This window comes from Typopeltis vanoorti, chromosome 2 (genome assembly GCF_054136105.1).
Source record: "Typopeltis vanoorti isolate ZY-2024b chromosome 2, IOZ_Tvanoo_1.0, whole genome shotgun sequence".
NCBI lineage: Eukaryota > Metazoa > Arthropoda > Arachnida > Uropygi > Thelyphonidae > Typopeltis > Typopeltis vanoorti.
In genome coordinates, this window is record NC_143550.1 from 109,649,508 (window position 1) to 109,668,001 (window position 18,494).

The window sequence follows — 18,494 nt, forward strand, 5'->3', positions numbered from 1 at the left end:
ACTAAATATAATTTATTACTGCTATATATTTTACTCAATATTCAGCTTCTTTCAGGGAGAAGACAGAAAAAGTGGTAAAATTAAATTCTGAACACAAGAACGAGTCATATAATGTAATATCAAACTAATGTTCTTCACAACCTTTCTAGTAAGAGGAAACATTAGAGTTCAGAAACATTGAAATAGATCAATACTTAATTAATTATAAACAGTTAACAGTAATCACTTTCCAAAACTTAGAAGTAGGCATACTGTCTGTCTGCTTAAGATCAGGATAGTGGCATAGGGCTTCACATGATTCAAAAAATAGATGATCAATACACATATCCCTCTCTTTTTTTAACCACTTCTTTCACTGTTTATTTAATCTTAACATGATTTTTTAAAGTAGTTTTTTCATAGTCTACAGATATTTTACTATTAGACTTCCATTTGTTATACAATAATCAAGTTACTTTAACTTTACAAATAACTAAATATAAATTATGATTTTTTCCTGATAGTTAAAAATCGTGCAATTTTTTCCCTTCGATGAATATAGTTGTGACCTCAACAGGGAGTGTCCTCATTACAAAATATTTAACATGAATATGTTGCCAAATTTAACTTATTTAGGATAGATGTGATCAGTTTTCCTAATTGATATTTATATTCTGTTTACTTTCAGGTTCATTGTAAGTTACATTCCAGGAGGTCAGACAGGCTTAAGGTTTTTCACTAAAGTTTTCACAACAGTCATTACAAAAACAGCTTCAAAAACATTGCCAGTCTGACATTCAATATATGATCATAACATCTACCAAAGTGTTTAATGTTCTTGTTGTAGAGCATCACCGAAAACTGACTTTCATCTCCGTAAGGAGTATTTATATGGCACCGGATTTTTCATCCTTAAGTTTTCTTGAAAAATTTTAGCTTCCATGAAAAAAGGAACAGCTTTCTGGATTTCACTCATTCTGATTAAAACTAATATAAAAATCATCTTGATACATTTGTAACATAGGAAATGTTAATTATGTTTGCTCTTGTTATGATCCTTAATTAAAGGTACTTTTTCAATATCTGTTTATCCATTTGTCAAATGGATACAGTATCTACTGTTTTCATTTGACATCACAAAAAAAGTCAATAATAATAATAATAATAATAGTTGTTGACCTATATCAGTTACTAAGGTATACTCTGCTCAAGTCCCTTTAATCCACCAACCAATCATGTTTAAATTATCTTCATATAGAAACCAGTTGTGGTTTAATTATTCCATTGTATATTTTTGTAGTTTAAAATTTGATTTGTATATAAAGACAATTTAATTCAAATATTGTTGTTACTGAACACTAAAGGATATAAGAACTTCTGACAACCCATCAAGAAATATTTAATTTCCTGGTACGTAACTGCAGATGACATGTTTATCTAAAAAAAAACAAAAAACGTTTTGCGCTATTTCTTATCTGTAAAGACACTTGCTTATTTCATGAATTATATAAAAATGTATTACTTCATAAAATTGTGAAAATGAACTATTTATATTTGATCTTTAGCTAGAGGATATAACCAAAAATAAATTCAAAAAAGCAAAGTTGAACTTCATTTTTGCTAATATGGATTATTTATATATATCAAAGTGAAACTACAAATTTAAATTCATACTTAAAGTTGTTCATATTTAGAAATCTGCTATAAAAGAATAAGGCAACATTTTTTTTATGAATTCATTTAATGGATATAAATATTGTGATTTATAGATAAATCAGTTGGTATATTGTCCTGTTGGGATCTGAATTTTCAGATATGACAGGAGCTGAAAATTAGACTCTGAATAACATGTTGTTATTCCTATTGTAACATAATATTATGAACAAAGAATAAAAATTGAATCAGTTATTGAATGAGAGGTTCATTATAGTGAATGAATAAAAACATTTGAATTAATTTTTTTACATATTTTGCTTTGTTTGGCATAAATTCTCTTTTATGATCTACAAACTTGTCCCCAATCATGTTAATTATATTGTTTTCTATATAATTTCTCTTTGTTAAAATTTTGTGCTTAAATAGCCAAACTGTGTTATTTATTCTGTTGGTTAATTGTTGAGTGGTACTTTTATCTTTTATTGCTTACTTGCATGGTTTGGTGTCTTTTTATTGTTGTTGTTGATTTTCCTTCCAAATTTGTTGCATTAGATATTTGTTGTGGTTAATGAATGAATCTTGGATACCTGTTAAAAGATTCATTTATTTAAGATGATGACACCATTTATACAGAGAGAGAATGACTTAAACATTCTCTGTTTTGATCTTAGGCTTAATCACTTTCCTTAATGTGAACCATACAAATTGTAATGAAAAATGGAGCAACCACCTGTCTTATCTTATCTTATCATGAGCTATTTTTCTATCGATCCTTTTATACTAACTGTCTGCAATTAATACAGACTGTCACCATAGCAAACTCACTTATTTTAACCAATGACTAAAAAGTTTTTCAGCCCCATAGCAATGCTAACTTGAAGCTGAAGTGCAATAGTTATCATTATTGGATTTAATAGTGAACATTACTCAGGATTGAGAAAGAAATCAGGCCATTAATGTTTTTTTGCTATATTTGTTGAAATTAATGCAAACACTATTGATGATAGAACATAGCATCTCAAGTGAAATGCTTGTGATGTGAAATTATATGTTCTGCTAGGATTCATTCTCCTGTATAGTAGATATATTTACTTACTCCAGAATGGTGTTAATGGGGCATTATATCAAGCAACACTTAGTCTTTATTTGAGTTGTAAGTCAGCAGTTAGAATTGAAGGAAGTACGGGAAGATGGTTTAATGTTAAATCTGGTGTGAGACAAGGATGTACATTATCCCCTCTGTTATTCGTTATCTATATGGATCACATTATGAAGAAAAGTGGTATTAAACATGATATCAGAATTGGAGATGTTAATGTCAGCTCTTTGCTTTATGCGGATGATGTTATACTTCTAAATAAATCCACTACAAGTTTGCAAGATTCCCTGACTAAATTGAATAACTGTTGTAATAGATATGGTATGAAGGTCAGCAATAAAAAGACAAAGACAATGAAAATAGTTGGAATTGTTGAAAATGTCAACTGCATTGTGAATGGGGAACTGTGGAACAAGTAAAACATTTCAGCCACTTAGACACGATTTTTAGTGAAGATGGTAAATTAAATATGGAAGTAGACAACAGAATCAACAAAGCTGGTATGGTAGGAAGTCAACTGGATAAATTTATATGAAATAAGAGAGAAATTAGTCAGAACACTAAATTAGCTGTATACAAGACAGTGTTCAAACCAATTTTAACTTATGGATCTGAGAGCTGGGTCAAAAGTAAAACACTTGACCAGAGACTACAGATATGAGAGTCCTGAGAAAGATTAGAGGCATGAACAGATGGCATGAATAGCAATATCATATTAAAAATGAGGATATTAGGAAAGAACTTGACATTGCAGCATCCAGGAATGCGTTAGCAGAGCCTAATCTCAGGTGGTATGGTCACTTAAATAGAATAAACAAGTGTACTCTGCCAGGTTGGCAGGAAAACGACCCAGAGGAAGACCAAGATATAGATGGATTGATACGGTACAAAATGCCTTAGAAGATAGAAATATAAGATCTGATAATGTTGTTGGAGTCTTGACAAGTAACAGACTGATTTGGAGGAAAATTGTAGATAGGAAGTTTGTAATGATGTAAATTTTTCATGTAGTACTATCATATCCTGTACACCCCTTGAGGGTACATGTCAGGAAATTGATGATGATGAGAATCCCTGAAGTTAAAGATGTAATTAAAATAAAGAGAAATACAGTATATGGGCTTTCCGTCGAGTAAGAAATTGAAGAGTTGTGCTCACTCCTTATTTCATGGGAAATTCGTTTTGCCTCAAAATCACCATCACATACAGCAGTGCAAGATTTTTTCAATATTATATAAATACCCTTTTCCTGCCTATTCTGTAATTAGTTTTCATTCCAAAGTATGATAAAAACTTAAGCATTTTATGCACATAATAAATTATCTTCTTTTTCCTTAAATGACTTTATCATTTTGTGTGTGTAACCAGTAGTTTGTACTATAGCATAAGAGTATATAATTAGTTTGTGCCTTCCTCACAAAACTCTAACCTTATTTTGTCATAAAATAAATTTTAAAAAAATGTACTGTTCTTTCCTTTAAAAAAAATAAAAATAAATGAAAAAATTCATGCAAGGATCACTCTGGAAGTTTATCTTGCCAGCCTGTTGTCAGAATGGATTAACATATGTTTTCCAACCATCAGGCTGTGGGTTCATAATCCCATTGTGAATATGGATGTTTTGTGGATGTCCCTAATGGAGTGGTGAATTTTATCTTCCCTCTTTTCTTATTCAGGCTGTATAGCATGGATGAAATAGTGTGTGTTCTGCAGTCTATTTTCCTGAGTTTCCAGGAGGAGGAGAACTGCTTTCCCCTAATAATAATAATTGAAGAAATGAAATGTAAAATAATGGACTGTAGAAAAAAACAAGGAAGTTATGTTTTTTACAGACCAACACCAGAAAAATGGAGTTTTAGAACGTGTACACACGATTTAGAAACAAAAATTCCCAGAATCTGCAATAATAGAACAAAGGCTTATTGATCAAAATAATTATATTTTCCGTAACACAATATTTACGGAACTTGAGTTGTAAGTTACATAATAAATTAGCAGGAGATAGCTGTATCTAACTCCAAAATTCAACTTTGTGATCATCAAGCTGATGAAACACCTCAGAATGTTTTGACAGGAAATGCAGTATGAAATGAAGTTGGCCATATTGATACATATAAATTCGATCAATGACTATAAAACTACCAACATTAAAAGCCCTATATATAAATCTAGGTTAAAACAGCCTCTCTTTAGATGTAAATGCTGACTAAATATTTAAAGGAAACATCAGATCTTGCAGTTTGTAACCAAGAAAGATGAAGCAATCTGCACTATGGGAAAGCTAGTTGGAAGGAAAAGTCAACAAGCCTTGAGCTGATCTTAGTAACTAAGGTGTTAAAGATAGCTGAAAAATAATAGCATGAAAAACAAACATAAATATACATTTGACCATATATATAATTAGAATATATACTTTTTTTATGTAGTGCACCCTTTGAGGGTATATATCAGGAATTTGATGATAATTTGACCAACAAAACAATTGCTGAAGTTACTGAAGAGCTTAAGCAAAGAATTATTGCCACTGCACAGGAAATTAAGATATGAAGCGAGAATCAACCAATATGTACAAAATATTCAATTTCGATTGGACCAACATCACTTTTTTCAATCTCTACAGGGAAATACAAATGCAATCGTTCTCCGGAAAAGGAAGAAACACTTCAATTTTGGAAATCAGGCTGAGACAATCCTGTTGAACATAATAAAAATGCCCCATGGATTAACGAAATAGAATCAGAAATGAAACAAAAATAAATGCAAAATGTTGCACCAGGTAAAGAGAGATTACATGAATTTGGGTTTTCAAGCATCTAACGACTTGGCCGAATTTCAGAACAATTGAATCATTTCTTTGCAGTCAGACTTAGTTGAAGACTGGATATCTGGGCGTACGTTTATCTTCAGATGATATGAAAGATAATAGTGCGGACCCAAGTAACAATCGTCCAATATGCCTGTATACCACGCTTAAGCTGTTCATAAGCTGAACTTTATATACCATCTACTTATCAGATTTATCCCATTGAACAAAAGAGCAATTTAAAAAAAAAATAATAATACAGGAACAAAAGATCAGATCCTTATTGTGATAGTGATCTGCAGAAAATCAAAAAGGCGAAAAATGAACTTAAACATGGCCAGAATAGACTTACAAAAAAGGATTCTACTCCTTCCCACACTCTTAGATCCTAATCTAATGATTTTAGAATCGGTGATTTAGTGAATTTGCAAAAGTATGTTTGTTTGTTTCTGGCTACTGATATGAAATCACGAAAAACAGTTTTAATAGTCACTAATGAAAAATTTTGAGATATTAATATTCAACAGGCCAAAGTCATCCCAATTGTTATCTGTGCATTTGGTGCAACTTCAAAGAAGCTATCCAATTATTTACAAGAATTAAACATTAACTAGTTAACAACGCATGATATACAAAAACGACATTGCTTGGAACAATCCATATTTTACGATGTTACCTAATAGACTTGAGCTTTATCACCAATCAAATTATTTAAATGATATCTTGTTTTGGCTGTGTTTCAATTTTGTGAATAATATTTCTTTTAATATATTTTTTGACAATGGCAAAGTTTATTATCCTGATCACATATACAGAATGTTATATAAATATGAATAAATATAATTTTTTTTCTATGGCAAAGTTTATTATTCTCATCACGTATATGACGACATTCCAACGACTAAGGATATTCAGGAAACGAATTGGGGTCATCCACCAACATCTGGACATGCAGAAGCCTTCAGTGAAGTGGGTCCCCAAATGTTTGTGTGCCGACCAAAAGAGAGAACATGTTCTGTCACCTCAGGGGATTTGGGGGTCATTTTGAGAAATCAGGTGCAAATTTTTTGGCTCGTATTGTGACTTGATGAAACATGGCTTCACCACTATAACCCAGAGACCAAACAAGTCAGTGGAGTGGTGACACGTTTTCCATGGCCAAAGAAGTTCCGAACCCAAAAGTCAACGGAATGTTGTTGTGGGATATGAATGGTGTAATTCTTACCAAGTATCTCAGAAAAGTTGAAACTGTTACAGCAGCAGTTTATTCAACAGCTCTGAAGGAATTGGAAAAAAGCTGCAGGAAACTGAGCACATAGTTAATACAAATCAGTAGATACTGTGGATGTAGATGATGTAGTTCATTTTCCTATGGAAATTTTAAATTGGCTTAATCCACCTGGATTGCCTGGTCATGAAATTAAATCGAAAACAAGTATTCCTATTATATGATTTTGCTCCAAAATCTTCGCCTCCCCAATTCTTCACAATGGAACCAGGCTTCAAGTAAAATTGTTGAAACCGAATATGATAGAAGCTGTGATATTTACAGGTCTTGGTATCAGAGAAGTCTTCATTCCTTCAGACTATCCAATTTGCATTCAAACGGTTACAATTTCCAATAAGAGTTTACTTTGCAATGATGATTAATAAAGCCCAAGGACAGAGCAGGTTTAGATTTAAGAGGCGAATGTTTCGGACACAGGCAGTTATACTCGTAGATGTTGAATAGAAATGGGGGTAGAGAGAATAACTCCCTGTGGCACTCCAAAGGTTACTGGTAACTCTATTACGGTTTGACCAGATGCGGGATTTGTTTTTTATTTTGAAGGTAGCTTCTAAACTACGTGTGTAGAAGCCCATTTATTTCAACACGTCTTAGCGTTTCTAATAAGGTTTCATGTACAAGTGTGTGTCGAATGCTTTAGCCAAGTCGATAAAGACTATCATGGCAATTTTGTTTTTATCTAAGGCGGTATTAATAACGTCTGTGAAATCTTTCAAGAAAGATGTTCTCTTATTCTTCTGAAACCATACGGTGTTTTGGGAATAATATGAAAGTTCTGTGTGTGTGTGTGTATATATATATATATATATTCCGAGATTGCTAAGCAATAATCCGCTCCATTGATAATTGGTAGTGTTGCTGTGGATCTGTAATTATCGATAAACTTTTTTCCTTGTTTGTATGTATATATATACATTAGGTGTGATTATGGCAGTCTTTAACATACTGGATATTTGTCCGGTTTTAAATATTTTGTTGATTAATTTTAGTAAGATCCGGCCTACGCTAGATGTCTAGGTCTGATGCTGTCGATTTCTGGGCATTCGTTTGGTTTGGTTTGATGTATTTCAGTGCTAAATTCTGATTCTCTTATTGTTGGGAAGGATCGCGGAGGAGTCTGCAAAGTAAAGTCATTTGTTCGTTAATGGCGATTTGGCGTCTTTCATGAAGCTATGTTTTATAGTTTCAGAGGTGGTGGTATTCGAAGCACAATCTAGCATCTCTGTGATCAGATACCAGGTTTGGTTCACATCGTTTCGTGCGGAGGTTAAATTGTCTATGTAGTAGTTTATTTTTGCCTTTCTTATCTGAGTTGTAAGGCGATTCCTTATATATTCGGTTTTCAAAGCTGTGTTATTTAGATATTGCTTTAGTTTTTTCCATAGAATATCCTTTCTGTGTACATCTAGGATTATGTTTTGTGTTACCCAAGGATTTTGGCTTATATTTTTGAACAGATTCTCATTTTCTCTGTTGCTTTCTTATATATTTCCTCCAGAGTGAGTGTAATGTATAAAATATCTGGTGATGCATGTATTTCTAGTCGATTTTTCTTATTTCTTGGTTGACTCCTGGTCTATTATTTTTTTTGTGTTGCTTTTCAGATGTTAAGCATTACATGGATTTTGTCTTAGTGTGGAGATTAAGAACCGTGAAGTAATGGTCTGCTACTTTTCACTTTGACTGCGGCGGTGTAACTATTTGAGTGCCCGAATGTTTATATAATCTGAGCAAGAAGCAATGATGGTGTTTCCGACTTTTTCTTCTCTAGTGCATGATGTTATAGTTTGTATTCGGTCTTACACGAATAGCATATCTAGGTATTGTGCAGTGTTATGGTTTTCATTTGCAATATTTATGTTTATATCGCTGATTATTATTATGTGACACCTCCAGGGAGTCCAAAGACTCATGGAGGGAGAATGTGCCAACAGCATCGAACGATTGCACCCCTTCCAACTACTAATCGCGCTCAAACTTGCTTAACGTTTTGCTGAGGCATCAGTAGCAGAGGCTCTACCAATTGACCAACCTCAGTGGAACTTAATTCTTATCTTGAAAGCCATTAATATAGCTGGTGCAATAATTTTATCAAGTCCATGTCTCGGGCCTGTAAATAGCATTTAGTATTAAGGAATGCTGTTGATTGGTAGTATCAGTGATTTCGATACAAAGACTTTCAGCATGCTCAAACTTATTAACAGTTTATTTTGCTATTAATTTATCTTCGGTAAATATTAATATTCAACCACGTTTGTTGACAGAATGTACGTTGATGAAAGCCTGGACTTTGGACGACAATGGCTTCATCATTAGTGACGGATACTTTCGTTAACACTAAAATATCAACAACAGATAAAACATGTTTTCAAATGCTTTTGATGTTAATATGCGTTAACTTTTCTTGCTTGGTGCAACAGATTCTCTTGTGCCAAGGGTATTAAATATCAGATAGGAAGATTGATGTATTATCTTGCGATGTGTTCAAGTCCTTGGCTTTATCTCTTGTGGACTTGCTTGTAAAACGAACTTCGTCCTTTGTTCTTCGCTCGTTGGTGATCACAGTCAACCCTACATCTTTCAAGACACAAAATTTGGATACTGCTTTGCCGATTTTGATGAATTATACATATCTGTCTTCATCGTAACAAGTAGAATTTCCTTGCAACACTTTCACATTGAAAACAGGGGATGAAACCACCTGAAAACTACAAAACGGGAGCAGCAATATCGACGTGCGCACACTCGTACGCATACATAACACCTTCTTTATTAAGAGCCGTGTAGCAATAGTCTGCTACTTGGATTTTTTTTATAATCGCTGCGGTGTAACTATTTGGTGGTGCCCTTCTAAGCCGAAATTTCTGCCCAATAATTATTATTACATGACACCTCTAAGGAGTCCTCATCATTGACGGAGGACACCTATTCTACAACTTTCGTCTCCACCACTCAATCCACCAATTACAACAACGAACCACAACTACCATCATAATCTGCACCAACACTAGTATTTTCTTAATCACAAACATTCATGCCCATGGTGGGATTCGAACCCACAACCTTTTGGCTGGAGAGTGCATACGCTAACCACTCGGCCAACCAGGCTGGCGTAGTTTGTGTGTGTGTGTGTGTGTGTGTGTGTGTGTGTGTATGTATACACACACACACACACACACACAAGTCGAAACCGGTATAACATATATATATTAAAGATACCAAGCAATTTTATAAGTTTGGTTTTAATCCTTTTTCCCAAATAAGCTAAGTTTGCACCTGAAAGTATTTTCAGGTCTGAGGCAACTCGTAAAGGTGGAATAAGCTCTGATCACTTGCCTTAGTATCTCCCATAATGCAAAACACATCTCCTTGCAGACATGTATGCTGCTATGCATTAAGGGAAGGGCCACTACCCAGACCAGTTTCGACTTTTATTGAGGTCTCGTCAGTGGGAGCCAGACCCTGAGATGCCAAGGTTGAAGTAATGGCCTTATTAAATAAAAATCTCAGGATGAGAGAAAGACGTAAAAAAGTTTTTTACTTTGGGTATACTATACGTTAAAGATACCAAGCAATTTTATAAGCTTGGTTTTAATCCTTTTTCTCAAGTAAGCCAAGTTTGCACCTGAAAGTATTTTTAGGTCTGTGGCAACTCGTGGTAAAGGTGGAGTAAACTCTGATCACTTGCCTTAGTATCTCCCAAAATGCAAAGCACATCTCCTTGTGGACATGTTTGCTGTTATGCATTAAGGGAAGATCCACTACCCAGACTGGTTTTGACCTTTAGCTCTGCTTTACTTGAAGCTTGGCATCTCAGGGTCTGATTCCCACTGACAGACCTCAATAAAGGTCAAAACTGGTCTGGGTAGTGGCCCTTCCTTTAATGCATAGCAGCATATATGTCCACAAAGATGTGCTTTGCATTATGGGAGCTACTAAGGCAGGTGATCAGAGCTTACTCCACCTTTACTGCGAGTTGCCTCAGACCTGAAAATACTTGCTTGTTTGCTTACTTGGGAAAAAGGATTAAAACCGAGATTATATAAAATTGCTTGGTATCTTTAACGTATAAGTATACCTAAGATAAAAAAAACTTTTCTAAATAAATAAATAAATCAGCTACCGCCTTTATTCCCTTATAGGGAGTAGGCGAGGCCTTTTATACCCTATCTAGCGTTCTGTATATGAAATATAATTCCGGTATTTTCAATAGATGTATGAATGATATACTTATTCAAAAACAAATATGGAAATCTACTTGTAAAAAAAGTAGTGAAACGAAATAAGTCGACAATTATCAAAATACTACTACATTTTTGATAACGTCCATCGGAATATTACATTTTTGGTATAGCCTGTAGTTTAGCATATTGTCTACATTCACTTCGGACACACTTCCCATACATGTTTGCCATACACTTCTGACATGTTCATAAGAAACTAAAAGAGTAATCATTATGGAAGACTTCAATTATCCAAATATTGATTGGATAGTAGTAAAATCTCCTAAGAAGAATGAAAAATGAAACTGAATTTATTGTGCTGTTGCGAGACAACTTCCTCAAGTAGCATGTGATAGAAGGAACTCGAGGCCAAAGAGTGTTAGATTTAATTTCATTATAGGAAGTAGAATAGTTACGTGACATTGTCACTTGGGAAGTGACTATGTTTATAAATGTTCCATTCAAAAAAAGGTTACATGCTGAAATACAAACCAGGAAATTATGACCAACTGAGTGTATACCGAGTTCAGTGGAATGGGATCGGTTGCTGGATGGGGAAAATATCCACAGTGCATGGGAAGCATTTAAAAATACTTAAATGATGCAATATCAGAACGTGTTCCTAGAGTTCGAAGAATAAATATTTATTTATTTAATAGTAAATAAAAAATAATTATATTTATTAAAATTACAAATTGCTTTTCGTTATGCGTTTCTGGCATCGTATTGTAAATCATAAGTAATGTGAACGTCATTATGATAATTTTCGCATTGATATTTATCTAAAATTTGTACTCGGAACTAATTGTAAAATTATTTAAAGGAAGTAATTTCCTTACCAAGGGCCTGGGTGCTTAAGTAGGCCCAATGAAGACTTTAACTTAAGGGACCAACAAAAATTTTGAATGTCTCATGAAGAACTCATCGATTGCTTCTTGCATTGGGGAACCCATAATCACAGTAATGCCATTATTAAAACCAATTTTTATATGATTAGTTAAAATTATATTGCATGATGATTATCTGAAAGAACATCATTGACGCAAGCAAAAGCTGATTTCACAATGTGTATTTTGATCACTATCGCTAAAGATCATTATTCCAGTATTCACCTATCGAAATAAGACATGGGCAACGACTAAAAAAAAAAAAAAAAAGAGGACAACAGGTCGCGTATGACCCAAAGAGCCTAATAGAAGAGAATGCTCAGTAAAACAAGGAATGAAATAAGAAACACTAGAATTAGATGACTGGAGTAGAATATACTGTGAAGTATTGTAATGCATGTAAATAGATATGGGTTGGCTATAATAGTACGCATACCGGCCACTGAATTAGAAACTTATATAATACCGTTATGGATTTCCTTTGTCCACATTACAGCACATCTACGTTTACAACATACCAGGCTTTTACCAGATCTTCAACTGGCTCGGACTTGACAGAAGAGGACTTTGCTCCCAGATCTGTTTTTTAACATGTCCCATACATTCTCAATGAGATTCACATCGGGGCTTTGTGGTGGTCAGGGAAGACGGTGGACGTCACTACCATGTTCGCTGAATCACTACCGCATAATTCTTGAGCAATGGACAGTAACATTGTCGGTCATGAAACAGCCATCACCTGTTGGATAAAAGTCAACATTGCAGGAAGGACTTGATCAGCAACAGTGTTCAGATATTCTTTGGAGGACACCCGACATTTTAGCCATATCAGGGGACCGGTTCCGTACCAACAGACCATACCCTACACCATGGCACCACCTCAAGAAACTTGAGTTGTGTTTACAAGGGAAGCTAGATTCATGGGCCCAGGCAAATCTGCTGTCGGTGCAAAACAAGGTGTCGCATGACTCGTTGGATCACATGACTTTTTACTAGTGTCCACTTACGGTGTTCCTGACATCATCGTAGACAAACTTTTCAGTTTTTCCTAGAAATCAGTAGCTTCCGTATAGTCATGCGACTGTCAGTACCAATCCTCTCTTCAGCGTTCTGTGCATAGTTCGGTGAGATATGAGTCGGGAACAGCCTTTATTAAATGCTTCGGTCAATTACTGCACACTGGAAGTTCTGTGTGTCTGTACAAGCTTTCTCTGACCATGCGATCTAATTCCTGACAGACTGTTTTAGGACCACAGTTATGTCTCTTAGACAAACAATGAGGATTATTCTTCTACTCATTAAACATCCTGGATATCTCATCTTTTGAACCAGTCAGCTCTGCTGATTTCAAAATCGACAGCTCTGGCCCCATTACGAACTTCGAAAGATATTTCGTTTTTTTCCCCATTGTGATCAACACTCTTGACGATTACTGACCAGCAGCATTCTTAAATAGTTGACAAGAGCATGTGGTGACGCACGTGACCAAGTATTTTGCATATACGCTGCAGAAGTGAAGTTTTACGTACATCTAATTTTTAATTCAGTGGCCGGTATGTGTAAATTGCCAGACGAAAGGTGGAGAAAATTAAGCACTCCGTGGATAATAAGAGAAGGAAAGAGAAGCTAAGGTCGCCAAAGAATAAGATGGAGGGATGAATCCAATCTAAAAAGGTTTGACATGAGATGATGACATTGGCTAAAGACATACAAAACTGGAAAGTTAAGGGAGAAGCCAATATCTAACAGTGGATAGAAGACAGCCAAAGAAAATATGAATAAGAATATAACAGTAGTTTCATTTAATTTTAAGATCCAGCTATTCCACTTTTTTTCTTTTTTCTATTCTTGCAATGCTAATTTTTTCCTAATAATGTATAACTCAAGTGAACAGTCTTAAGGCACAATCCTCTTTGACCCACCACTATACTGAAATGAATCCACCTGATCTGACGACAGAGCTAAAAGTATGATCTGTAAAATACAGTCAGATTAAAGAAAAATGAAGAGCTGTTATTGAAGAAACTCTCAAGAAAAAACTTATGAATATTGATACACATTTGAAAATTGACCCTCAGTTTAACTTCGAAGACTGCAAATTTTGCTTAAATAAATCATTGCTCGCAATGATTCTCATGTTATGGCAGAATTTATACAAATAATCTTCTGTTTAATCTGAAAGAAAACAAGTATGCATCCCTATGGTGCTGAACTACTATGCTAATAGCAGTACATTTTAAAGTTTATTTAGGGCGCAATACATTGATGTATAATATAAATATAAATATATAACAACAAAATAGATATTTTGACATCAGATAGCATCTATCTATGGCTATTCATTTATAACAAAAGTGATACGTGATATTGTTAACTAAGTAAACAAATCTATGGTTTTGGCAAAAATAGATATTTTACTGTTGTACGATTCAAGGATGGTCTAAGAATTCATCATGATTAATGATTGTTTATGAGATTAACACAATATACAGCAAACATGCTTTTATCTCGATGTCATCATGCGGTTTTATCTTGTTGTCTTGCAGCAGTATAGATGCTGATTTGTTTCAACATCAAATAGCTTTTTCATGAGTTTCTCGCTAGCAATGAGACAAATTCTTCTCAGAGGTTTCACGATGCTTTTACTACAGTAAACAGAAAGGTTATTTTCAGTTCCTTTGAAAATATCCATGGATTGTTGCAGGAATACGAATTTCAGGCTTCACTACAGCTCGAGCTATTTCAGTAAGTGTTTTGGCATCCAAAATAAGCAAAAAGTGAGGTTTGTCATATTCACAATCCACCACAACACAAAGAAGAACTCCTGAAAGAAAATAATACAATATTTTAATAGTATATCATGCATTTAAAAAAATAAATAAAATGATTGGTATATTCTGGAAACAAATGATTTAGTGATAAATAATTATGAATAGAAAAACATCTGTGTAACATATTTATGGGCTAGTTAGCTTAAGAAACATTCTAAAAAAATTCCTCATTACTCAAACACGTTGAACAAAATGTTACACTTACTTTCCGTGCAATTGGATACTCCGTAAAAAACTACCTAAGCATTTCTAATGTTTTTCGATGCGCAATGGACAACGAACTTTAAAAAGCAGTGAGTACACGTTCGATTTCTTCGTTATCAATTATCGTAGGTGGGCTAAATGCTCAAATAATCGAGTAGTCGCATCCTAGAGACCCAAACCATGGAAATGTTTCGAATCACTTCTGAATGCTTGTATAGAGAGGGGTGGTGGTTTCATACTTAGTGAAAAACATCATCTACAACTAAACACATTCGGTAATATCCATATCACAGTAGAACTCAAATCCATTGCTTAAAAGACAGAGAGGAGAGATGCAATCTACTTGGTCAACTAAACCAGTAGGAGGTACCAAAGGGGCATCTTTCTATTTGTTGCATATGATGCAACAAATAGAAAGAAATATTACAGAATTGGTTTGTTTAACTGAATTTTTGAATGTGGGAAGTATGACTGGAAGGGGAAGAACGACAGATGGCAGATATGAGGAGGAAGAGGAAGTTGGACATTTTCTGCATGCAGGAGACAAGGTGGAAGGGGGAAAAGGTGAAGGAACTGGGAGACGGGTATAAATTGTTCTACTCTGGAGCAAATAAAGAGGAAAGAAATGGTGTTGGAATTATGGTGTGTGGCAGAATGAAGCGAAGAACTGGAAGTGGGTAAGAGAAACGACAGGATTATGCGAATGAAACTGAGTCTTGGAGAAGAGCAAATGGTCGTTTTATGTGCATATGTCCGCAAGTTGACTGTACAGCAAAAGAGAAAGATGAGTTCTGGAATCTGCTAGATGAAACGCTACCACGAAATTAGGGAACTGGAAGAAAACGAGATGGTGAGTGTCAGAGGAGACTTGAACTGACGCACAGAAAAGTGACCATGAAAGAGTGCATGGCCGCCATGGAGTGGGAATGATTAACCAGGGAGGAGAGGATTTGGACTTCGTGGTAGCGTTTCATCTGGCAATTGTGAACTCCTTTTTCTGCAAGAGGGAGGAACATTTGATAACATTTAGAAGTGGCAACAACAGTTCACAGATTGACTATATTTTGACTAGAAAAAAACATCTTAAGGCAATAACAATTTGTAAGGTAATCCCAACAGATCGAGTGGCGCTGCAACGCCGGCTGCTGTGCAGAGACTTTAAAATAATGTCGAAGATAAGAACCTTTGGAAGCTATGGAAGGAAGATAATTAAGTGGTTTTGCTTAAAAGAAGAGAGTATGAGGAACTATTTTAGGGAGAGGATGTTAGAGAGGAGTTCAGATGGACTAGAAAGTGTACAAGACTGGTGGAGACATAATTCAAAAACTGTGCAATTGAGGTGCTTGGTGAAACATCCCGAAAGATTAGAGAGGAGAAGGGGGGGTGATGGAATAATAATGTACAAGAAGCTAAGAGGAAGGCAAAGCAGTAGTGGGACGAGTCTAGAGTGAAAGAGGACAGAGAGGAGTACAGAGATAAAAAGCGAGAAGCCAAGAGAGTTGTTGTGCAGGCAACGGCCATGGTATATCAAGATGTTTATGATCAATTAGAAACAAAGGAAGGACAGAGAAAGATTTATCGATTGGTAAAATGTAGAAATAAGGCATCCAAGAACATCTTACATGTGAGGCAGATCAAAAACTGCAGGAAGCGTATTAAGGAGGAATGTGAATATAAGAAACAGATGGATAATATACTTTGAAGGACTTTTGAATGAAGAAAATGCAAGGACTCACAGAGGAGAGGGGAAGCCTTATGAGGGGATGGCGCAGAATATTAGTAGAGTGGAAGTGAAGGAGGCCATAAAGAGGATGAAGAATGGAAAATCGGTGGGACCTGATAGGATCCCAATAGAGGCATGGAAAGCACTGGGGGAAGAGGGAATTGAGTTGCTGTGGGACTTGTTAATAAAAGTTTGTCAACAGGAAAATATGCCCGAGGAATGGAGGCAAGTTACTCTTGTCCCCATCTACAAGGGTAAAGGGGATGCACAAGACTGTAAGAATTACAGAGGAATAAAACTGATGTCTCACACAATGAAAATCCTAGAAAAGGTTCTTGATGGAAGAATGAGGAAGGAGGTGGAGTTTGCAAAGGAGCAATTTGGCTTCATGCCTGGTCGATCGACGACAGATGCTTTTTGAGTTACGGCAGATGATGGAAACGTTTCGAGAGAAGAAACGGGAGCTACATTTGGTATTTATTGATCTGAAGAAAGCGCATGATAGAGTGTGAAAGCAAGAAATCTGGAGAAATAGAGAGGTATGAGACTGAGCAGAAGTAAGACAGAGAATGTGTGTTGCAAAGTGGATGGCAGCCAGGAGACAGATCTGTAACTAGAAAGAAATGTCATCAGGAAGGTTAGGGACTTTAGATACTTAGGTTCAACAGTGGAAGAGGATGGAGAGGTCGAGAAGGAAGGGGATGTAGGATACAAGCAGGATAGAGGAACTGGAGAGAGAGAGAGAGAGATGGCAAGAGTGTTATGCGATAAGAGGGTGCCGATCAATCTAAAAGGCAAAATCTGCAGGACAGTAGTGAGATCAGCTATGACGTATGCTATGGAAACTGTGGCCCTGAGGAAAAATAACATCAGCAGGATGGAGGTAGCGGAGATGAGAATGGCTAGGTGGATGTGTGGTGAAAGTTACGAACTTAGGAGCAAAGATACAGGAGGGAAGATTGAGATGATCTGGTCATGTGATCAGGTGAGTGGACGAATATGTGGGAAGAAAGGTCATGTAGATGGATGTGCAGGAGAGGAGGAAGCGCGAACGTCCAAAGAAGAGATGGAGGGAGATGGTGGAGGAGGACTTCAGGATGAAGAACTTGGATGTGGTTATAGCCCAAGCAGGAGGATGTGGAGGAGACTCACTACAAACAGTGACCCTATTTAAGTGGGACAAGCTACAGAAGAAGGTTTGTTTAACTGAGACAAACTGTTCCACTAGATTTTGAGTTTTGTTTACATTTCTCTTTGAATCCATGGAGAAAACAGACGTCAGGTAATCTTATTTTGTGCCTGTTGAGCAATGAAACAACAGTATTATTAGGAAAGGTAGAGAGGATATGAAAGGAGGGAAAGGCGTGCTGCTAATGATATCCGATGACTTGAAACTTAAATCTAGTTAGAGTCGAGACCTATAAGTGTATTACTACTACTACTAACAGTATTAATAGTACTACTAATACATGTGGCAGTGAGTTTGAAGCCATCTGATGTGAGGTGGAATCTAACAAGATCAATTACATAGTATGATGTTGTTACAGACCTGGTGGATCGTTTGCTAATAATGAAGAAATGCATCACCAAATAGAAAAGATGAACGCGAAAAGACTAATCATAAAGAGATACTTTAATTATCAAATATTGATTGGGTAGTAGTAGAATCTCATGAGAAGAATGAAATTGCATTTATTGAGCTGTTGCGGGACAACTTCCTCAAGCAGAATGTGACAGAAGGAACTCGAAGTCAAAGAGTGTTATTTGATTATAGTTGCAGAGGGCCTTTCAGTTAGAGATG

General features: G+C 35.5%; 2 protein-coding genes across 4 annotated transcripts in view; one reads left to right on the top strand and one right to left on the bottom strand.

The window, feature by feature from the left end:
* LOC150109325 (uncharacterized) overlaps positions 1–1,895 on the top strand; it is an 86,434-nt gene extending 84,539 nt beyond the window's left edge. For all 3 annotated transcript variants that reach the window (XM_090407422.1, XM_090407425.1, XM_090407434.1), the window contains one exon: positions 668–1,895. In XM_090407422.1, the coding sequence (XP_090263548.1) occupies positions 668–773 (106 nt within the window). In that variant the 3' untranslated portion in view covers positions 774–1,895. The remainder of the gene's footprint in view (positions 1–667) is intronic.
* Positions 1,896–14,156: 12,261 nt separating this feature from the next.
* LOC150109326 (retinoid isomerohydrolase-like) overlaps positions 14,157–18,494 on the bottom strand; it is a 60,113-nt gene continuing 55,775 nt past the window's right edge. The window contains exon 11 of the mRNA XM_090407445.1: positions 14,157–14,759. Coding sequence (XP_090263571.1) covers positions 14,605–14,759 — 155 coding nt within the window. The 3' untranslated portion in view covers positions 14,157–14,604. The remainder of the gene's footprint in view (positions 14,760–18,494) is intronic.